General features: G+C 39.9%; 1 protein-coding gene across 1 annotated transcript; it reads right to left on the reverse strand.

Moving 5' to 3' along the window:
• On the reverse strand, positions 1 to 5,939 carry LOC149390036 (putative boron transporter 2). Its single transcript, XM_089622957.1, has 12 exons — positions 5,622 to 5,939; positions 5,455 to 5,537; positions 5,179 to 5,371; positions 4,963 to 5,101; positions 4,714 to 4,879; positions 4,472 to 4,638; positions 3,044 to 3,217; positions 2,863 to 2,958; positions 2,634 to 2,777; positions 1,735 to 2,054; positions 1,221 to 1,488; positions 1 to 620 (listed from the first exon to the last, which is right to left on the reverse strand). Exons 1-12 carry the CDS (start codon positions 5,723 to 5,725, stop codon positions 321 to 323), a joined length of 2,154 nt encoding a protein of 717 aa, XP_089479083.1. The 5' UTR covers positions 5,726 to 5,939; the 3' UTR covers positions 1 to 320.
• Positions 5,940 to 8,942: the final 3,003 nt, after the last annotated feature.

An 8,942-nucleotide genomic window follows, 5' to 3' on the forward strand; every position in this document is an offset into this window, starting at 1 on the left:
TCATCGTAAAAAAAGGAAAATACTGATTAATAGCGTAGTAGTCAAAGTTGTTGCATGAATACGATAAGAAAAAGGAAAAGAAGACCTTTTTACAACATTTAGGCATTAGAAAACAGAAGCAAAATGAACTACGGCAATCTCAGCTTGTATGTCACAATGTTCGTATAATAAACCTAGTTATAAAGAGGCATAACTATATATAAGGATCGTATGGCATCACTTAATTATTCAATAATTTTGAAAGCTATTTTGTTTGCGTATAACCGAAAGAGACGTGAAGGATCATATGGCATCACTTAATTATTCAATCATTTTGAAAGCTATTTTGTTTGCGTAGCGGTGCCAAGAGGACTAGTCTTGGATAGAGAAGAGAGTTGTAGGCTTTGGAGCCCGCGTGCACCGCTGCGAGGGCTCGGCTCTCCTCTTATCTCCCCAATTCTAGAGCTGCAAGAGGTTCGAGGACTGTCAAAAACCCCGGGCGCGTTCATGGGCGTGGTTGTTGAGCTCGTGACCTTAGAGCTACTCGTCCGCTTGAATTCTCCGCGGCTTCTTGTTATCGCTTCATCCAAAATCTCCCCATCGCACGCGTATGAACTGCTACCATTACCTATTTCCGTTTCCTGTATATTTCCAAAATAATAACAAAAATTTAGATAAATAAATATAAAACGGAATTTCAAGTATAATTGATGGAACACATTATGTTACATTTAAGGAGCATCTATGTTAATCCTTAGGGTCTAATGGCACCCGGAAAATATGAGGGACAGGAAAATGGAATCTCTCATATTTTTCTTTAGTTGTTTCGATGGGAAAAAATATGATGGAAATGAAAATAGGAGGAAAAGTGAGAGGGAAAATATATAATTAAAGTTGAGATTCCTTTTTCCCCGGAAAATCGGATGAAAAATGAGAATCTCTCCACATTTGTTTATGTTGGGACCACGTTTGTATGTATCTTCGTTACTTTTTTTCATGACTTTCAAACGAATTTTGATTTTCCATCTCGTTTTCCGTCATATTTTTATTTTCGTATCTTCACTTTCACTCTTATTTTTCGGGTTCCAAACAAACCCTTAATGCCTTAAGTTTGTAGTGAGACATCCGCCTCTGCCCCAAAAACTTAAAAAGAGAAGAGTCTTTCATTTTGATGAAGCTTTAAGATTATGTTTTTATAATTTTTGTCTTTTTTGTCAAATTAGTGTCGCGACTTGGGTTACCGTGGCTAGAGGGAATGGCATGGCGGGAGCCTCCTCGTATTCGGCTGCATCAAGATCTTGAAGATGAATCCCTTTAAAAAATTTGGGGAGGAAGTACTGCCTCACGGGCACTAGAAGCATGATCATCAGCGGAAACATTACTCCGGCGATTGGCACCCATGTCAATCCAAAACATATCATCAAATAGATTGTCTGGAAAACCGTGAACATCGCTATCGTCCTAAATGGCACCGTTTCTACAAACGTCGCATGGTAATCCTCAAGCACCCTGGAAGTCCATGTGTACTAGAAATCAATAACAATAAAACACGGATGCGAAGAAATAGAACACACGCAGGTACAGGTTCAAATGGTTACCAAAACAAATTAGCCTCCCCTAATTTTTTTTTCCTTGATTGTTTTTAATATAAAAAATACCATTCTAATCCCACCTCTAAAGTACTCCTAGGGGTCCGCCTTTAGATGTAACCTAACATTAGTAATGAATGAGGAGCAAAGTTTTTGTGTAACGTACTTGTATCGTCTGGTGGGGGCGGTGAAGAGCAAGAGGATTCTGTCCCAAAACTGATTTCCAGGGAGGCTCTCAATGGCCATGAAGGCGAAGTAGCCCCAGAGCACGGATGTGGGGATCATTTTGAGGAGAGGCATGGCCGCCACGCAGCCACCTACCATGGCGGACTGAAGGAGATTGCTCAGTCGCTGCTCCTTCACCTCCATCGGCATCAGATCGTCGATCTCCTTGTCCACGTCAAACACCGTCTCGTCCACCGGTGCATCTATGTTTCCCATGCTCGATGCCGCTTCGATCGTCGACTCTTTCAGCTCCTTCAGTCCCTGTAAAAAAAAAAAAACACTTGATCGACATTGCGAAAACGACATGTTGATTTACTCATTTTGAACACACTGGACAAGTTTTACTCATTTTTTTGACAAGTTTACCATTCTTTTATTTTACTTAATTTATAAAAACAATAACCATTATTTTGATTAAAATAAAATAATGAAAATGCGATGACAAAAGAGGAAAAGCACATTATACTTGGAATCAGATGATCAAGACTCTATTCTAGAAATTAATATATATTAGAAAATCGCTACTACAGATAATTTATCTTCAGCAACATGCATATATAGCGATGGAAGTTTTAGTGACCTAATGAATTTTGCGCGCGTGGTGCCACAAATTTTATTTTTGAAAGGACATAATTGATGATTAAAGTTTTCCAATTTTCTTTTGGCATTTATGTGCTCACGTATTGCAACCGATATTTCAACATAATTAATGAAATTGAAAAAAAAAAAAAAAATTCACGCAAGTGTTGTGTGTTAATTTTTTTTTTCTTCTTATTATTAGATTTTTTTGGGTATTATTATTTTATAATGTGTGAATTAATAATACATTCATGATTTTACCCTGGATGACGAAGACGGTTGCTGATAAATAAGGGGAGTCTGCATTTGGTGATATGCTTCTTGCATGTTTCCGTACAGCTGTCCCAGGCTCGCATTTTTCTTCATGCTTATTCTTGCTGTCCTCACCAGTCTGTTTCGTAGCAACTTCCCAACAAAAAATAATAATAATAAATATAATTAAATTACATAAATTACGAACCATAAAAAAAAATTAATATCATATATATACCTGGTGTTTGAGAGTAGCTAAACTCTTTGTGTGCATCGGAGACTGAGGAATGACTCCGTTAGACGGTGGAATTCCAAGGAGGCCACATATCAAGGTCTATAATAGTAACATTTATTACTATTTAATCATCTAAACATGCATATGGATTATTAACTTTATATTAATTGAATAATATATATACCAAAAAGGAAAGAAGAAGCAAGTCATAGTGATAAGAAGAGGGCTTTCTTAGATTAAACTCTTTCTGCTGAGCCAGCTGTGACGCCACGCTGTGGTCAAAGTAGTAAAGAACCGCAATCATGGTCGCCGGAATAAAAGCACCGATGATGTACAGCACAGGGACATTAAGCATATCCTGTTTATTTCAACATGTCAATTATTAGTAGTTATTTCAAGAATAAAAGATATATTTGCCCCTGTATGACGGTCACGAAAGTACACTTCTCTTCTCGTACTATAAGATATATTTTGAGTCTAAACTTTCAGTTAAATATGCACATTTTTATCACGTGATAGTAAAAGTTAAGAAATTTTCATATATGCCCTTAACATAATATATAATGAAAATATAATATGAAAGAAAATAAATTAAGAAAAACAAAATGAATTAGAAAAATCTACTCTCTCCTCTGAATCATAGATTCAGAAGCTTATCTCTAGCCTTCTTCATTATCGTCCTTTCTCTCTATGCTCGCCCGTCACTTCAACGTGAACCACCAAAAGCTTGCCAGATCGATTTCCCTCCAGATCTGAATTTTGATTCTCATCCAAATCTCTACCAATAGCTTGCCGGACCGTGAACCACCAAAAATAAGCAAGACTATGATTCATGTTGTGTAGATTGAAATACTTTAAAGCAAGGTGGTGATGAAGATCTGTGATATATGGATTTCAACATTTTTTTTTTGGTTAAATTGTCGTTGATCATGAAGTTGATGGTGATGGAATACGTTGATAGTGGTGATTGATTTAGACAGCGATATAAGAACATTGGAGATGAGAATGAATCATAATATAATGATTGAGGTGGCCGGGGTTTAAAAATACCGTGAGACCTACATGAGAGAAAGAGAGACGGCGGGGGGGTAGTCATCGGATGGGGGTTTTAATGAAGGTGATGATGTAATGGACAAGAAGATGGGTTGATCAGAAAGAACTGTTTTTTTCTTTCACCAATTTTTGATAAAATTATGAATTTATCCTCGTTTAGAAAATCACTTGACTTAATATCAGCATATCTAACTGACAAACTTAACTCAAAATACACGAAAGGACCAAAACGTTACAAAAATAAATATTGAAGGGCAAAATGATCGAATTTATAATACGAGGGATATATTTTCATCACCGCCTTAGTTGAGGGGCAAATATATCTTTTCACCTTATCTCAAAATATATTTAAAATTGAAAGCTCTTGAAAAGTCAAATACGAATATAACGTATAAAAAAGCTAATCCTGAACATTGTTTAATAAGGAAATAGAAAAAGGCCAAAGAAGAAGAGGAAGTGAAACATGATAAACTAATATTGAATATAACCGTCATTTGAATATTTAATTTGAAATGGCCTAGTTAATTATGGTGGTGAAAAAGTCAAAGGAGAGACATGCCTTGACCACAGTCCAGTTGTCATAAGCACCGGGAGACCATGGGTTCGGACTAAACAGCCTCCTGGGGATTCCTTTGGGGACACTGCTCGTCGGAATGTACGAAATGGCCGTCCAAACCAAGACCATTAGCGGTACACCATAGTCTGCGATCAGGCTTCGGATCCAGCCTGTACATAATTGAAACCCTAATTAGCAATGAGCGGTCCAAAGTCAAAGGAGAGAGAAGGGCGGTGTGGTCGCACCAGATCCGTAGCGCCACGACCTCGCCTTGCGGCTTCTAAGGGCCGTCAGAAGAAGGCCGAACGACAGAACCAATGCAAACATTCCGTTCGAGAATCGCCACGATGGTGTGAACGCGATCGAGCTCGGATCCTCGCGATTGGGAATACGAAACTCGTCCACTATTCCCTGCCCAATGAATAAATAAAAATGAAGATGGTTTCGACTCACTAGCAAAAGAAAATAAAAAAGTTTAATATTTTTTTTGTTACTTTGATGGCTTGTTGCATGAAGAGCATGGCGATAAGGAGGCCGAAGAGTTCTCCGGCGATACGAGTGAACCTGTTGATGATGGAGCAAGCGCCCAATATGGCGAGTGAGAAGAGCAGAAACGCCGTCCAAACACACACCCTGGTTGATGAATTATGTAGTAAGATCAGCATAAGGTAGCAATGATGGATGTTGTGAGAGGTGTGTGAGTTATATACCATCCAGACCAGGCCAAGAACATGTCGCGGCCGAGATCAGTCCTTTCTTTGGCGAAATCAAACATGAAAGTGTACATGATCACCGTTGGCTCAGCAACTCCCAGAATCAGCAGTGGTTGCCCTCCCACCACCGAGTGGATCATTCCGCAAATCGCCGTCGATGCCAACGTTTGCACCGCCGTCAAAACTCCATCTATTATTTTAATATAAAAACATAATATACCCATTTCACCCACTTTTTTATTTTTATATTCCATCTTGTGTATAGATGTATACCAGTGCTTCTGTCCAGTTGCTCTCCGAAGGAGATCACCGGGATCGCAGAAGCGAAGAATATGTATGTTGTCGGAGCCAAAATCCTGCGTCACAAATCATTTATTGATATATAATTATTAATGTGAAAAACAAATAATAATATCAATAATGATAATAATAGATAGTACCTGAAGCCAGCTTTAAGGCCACTAGTCCAGTCTTGCTTGTAGCACATAAGCCTTCCTCTGAGATCATTCTTTATACCCCGAAACGGCACGAATGTCTCTTCCATGACTAGATCAATCAATATATAGAGTGTACGTCTCCCAAAAATTGAGAATGTATAAACAAGAGTTTACATGATGATATATGGCGATCGGTTTAGAGCTTCAAGGTTCTGTAAAGACTTTATTGAAGGAAGAAAGAATCATATATATCAACACGCTATATAGTCGGTTATGGATTGGAATATATGTGAGGACATTTAGGAGAACGATATGAGAGCTTAAGAGGGAAATAAAGCCTGCAATAATATATATGGAGCTCTTAAATGAAAAGGTTGTTGAAAATTGAAGGGAAAATGACAAATACGTACATTGTGTTTTAGTGAAATGTCGAGTTTAACATTTGGTTTTCAAAAATGTCGAGTTCATACCTTCTTTTTAATTAAAATGACGAAACTATACACTGAAATAGACAACAGTGCCACGAATCTTCTTTTTCTTGAATTTATATTGAATTTTCCTTGACGTTGACTATAATATTTATATGTAAACACCAATTATCTTTATTCATTCGCGCCATATATGTAATTTATTTAAAAACTAAAAAGCAAACAATAGGTCTCTTAATCGTGAAGAACACAGAAAGAGACAAATGAGTAAAAATCGACAGTTGATAGTCATCAAAATCACAGATTCGAACAGAGAATCCATGATTCAGAGGTTCAATTCGAACATAGAATTAAGTCGTCTTTGGAGAGATGTGAATTTTATTATTTATTTTCAATTTAAGGCTATTTTTATTTCAAAATTGGGAATTTGGAAATTAGGGTACTGATTTGGATTTGGTTCGATTTTTCTTATATAAGAGTTGATATCAATGAAATGGGTATTTGGGAGAGTGTTATCCATTTCAGGGTATAATTTTGTCATTTTAGTTAAACAGAGAGTATGAACTCGACATTTTTGAAAACCAAAGGTCAAACTCGACATTTCACTAAAACATAAGTTATTTTCCCAAAATTGAATAGTGAATAATGGCAAGGAAAAATAAAAGAGTTGATTATTGATTTGATACATTAAAGACATACAATTGCTAGTGAACCTCTCTGTCATGACGTTTAACCAAAACAAACAAACAAAAATTAGTCTTTATTGGAGATAAATGAGTTTTTTTTCGCTGGGCCCACTCGATAGCTAGGCAAGCAAGTGGCATATGGTATTATAGTACACATGCTTTTACCAAATAATACACTCAATACGTAAACCCTGAAAATTATATACATATATCGACAACCTGTAGCTGACCTTTTTAAGTTTAAATAATATCACTCCAGTTTCCCTTGTAAAAAAATATTACTTCACTTGTCGTAACCTAACTTTACACTCAATCAGATACAGGATATACATACACTTTAATATTCAATAGATCGGTTTGTTCAGGGAAGCTTATTAACTAGCGATTCCATCTAGAAATTCAATGCCTTTGAATAATATAGCTATATTGTATAATAGTTTAAATGATTCTCGTATTTCAACAATTCAAGTGTATTATATATATACATTTTTTTTATCAATAGGATAAATAAAAATCATGTATAGTATATAGTATTGTCGATCTCGGTAAATATTTTGCTCTCTCTAATCAGTAGGACAATTTGAGTTATTGGCTTCGTCTGACTTTTATATGTGACTAATCTCATCCAAAAGTCACATCTAAATGAATTTTGGATGCGACTTGGGTCACCAAGAATCAAAAAAATTTCGCTCATTTAAGTAAGAGTGTTGAATAATGGCTGCTGTTGTCGCACGGAAATGAACAACGATTATCTACCTGGGGCGGTTCGATCCAAGGCCGGACCAAGTGATCGCACCCGGGCCAAAAGTGTGAACTCGAAAGTCTCGAGCTAGGTTTTCTCCGATCAACCCACCTCTCAGAGGAAGGAAGCGGTGAGGAGGAGGAGTGACCGTGCCGTTTTGTGTATAGGCTGCCTACGTACTCGTGTGTGGGGTCAGGTCAGAACGTAGTTCAGGGCGTATGTAACACTGAATGATGCGCGGAGCCTGGGAGTAGGCGTTCTCAGTGAAGGAGACGGGGCGCAGAGGAGTCCTCGGCGACGTCTCAGAACTTCGGAAATCGCGGACGCGTCTAGCAGGTTAGACGCATAGGGGATTTTAGGTAGAAAACCCTAGGAGCGTGCTTGGGCACCAATCTCGGCGTTCGATCATAGGGAGCAACGTCCGGGAGTCCCCGAGAGTGCTTCGGAACCTCTGAGAACGAGAGAGAGACTTGTGGAGAGCGCTTCAGGCCAGAGATGGCATCAAAAGAAGCGAAGGAGAGCGAGAATCGAGCGTAGCGATTGGAATTAATTACGTTACTTCCCCATCAATGAGAGGGGGTATTTATAGTTGTTTGAGGGCCTTAAGAGGTCCCTTTCTCGTCCATTGTGGGACTAGGGGCGCGCGCACCATCGAAAGGAGGCGCGCAAGTGTGCGTGGCGCACAACGCGCGGCGCGCGACATGCGGCGCGCGGAGCGACCTCAGCCAGGCGCCGCGCGCGGTGCACTGGGTGCGGCGCACGCCTGGCTGCATTTTTGTGGGCTTTCGCGGCCTCTGTTCTACCGGGCCCGTTGGGCCGTTTTGGGTTTCGGATATTGCGTTTGTCGCGCGAAATACGAAAGTATCTATTCGACGAATGGGATTTGATTCGAGGAGCGTGACTCGAGGCTCGACTCGAGGAGCGATGCTCAACTTGAGGAGAACGACCCGAGGCTCGACTCGAAGAGAATATCCCTCGGTTTCATCCGAGGAGCGAAGCTCGACTCGACTCGAGGAGCAAAGCTCGACTCGAAGGATTGAGAGTCTTGGCACGAGGGCTTGCCGGCGACTTGTGAGGGAAGGCTTGCCGCTTTTCAAGACCTCCGGCCTGACCACCGGCCCTTTGAGCGGCGCGTCTTTTCGGCGTTCCGAGTTTTCCGAAAATGACCGACAACATTAGCCCCCCAAGTTCGTCGCTCGGGAGGATCCTGGCGATGAACTTTAAGTTTTTCGGTTGGGTGTTTGAGGAAACTCCATTTTAAAGTCCTCGTTGCCGCCCATATTTTTTCTTCTCTTTTTCTTTTTTTTTTGGCGGGACCGCGCGGCACGACCCCTAGACGGCGCGGCGCGCGGTCCGTGCGGCATGTCCCGCGCGCCGCGTGGAGATGGCGCATGGGGTTGACGCGTTTGCACGGGAAAATATGACTTTTTGGAGATTTTTTCCTCCTTTTCCTTCTTGTGGGAGTAGG

This window comes from Urtica dioica, chromosome 8, assembly GCF_054948205.1.
Source record: "Urtica dioica subsp. dioica isolate 48M chromosome 8, U.dioica_male_clone48M_v1_H2, whole genome shotgun sequence".
Classification (NCBI taxonomy): domain Eukaryota; kingdom Viridiplantae; phylum Streptophyta; class Magnoliopsida; order Rosales; family Urticaceae; genus Urtica; species Urtica dioica.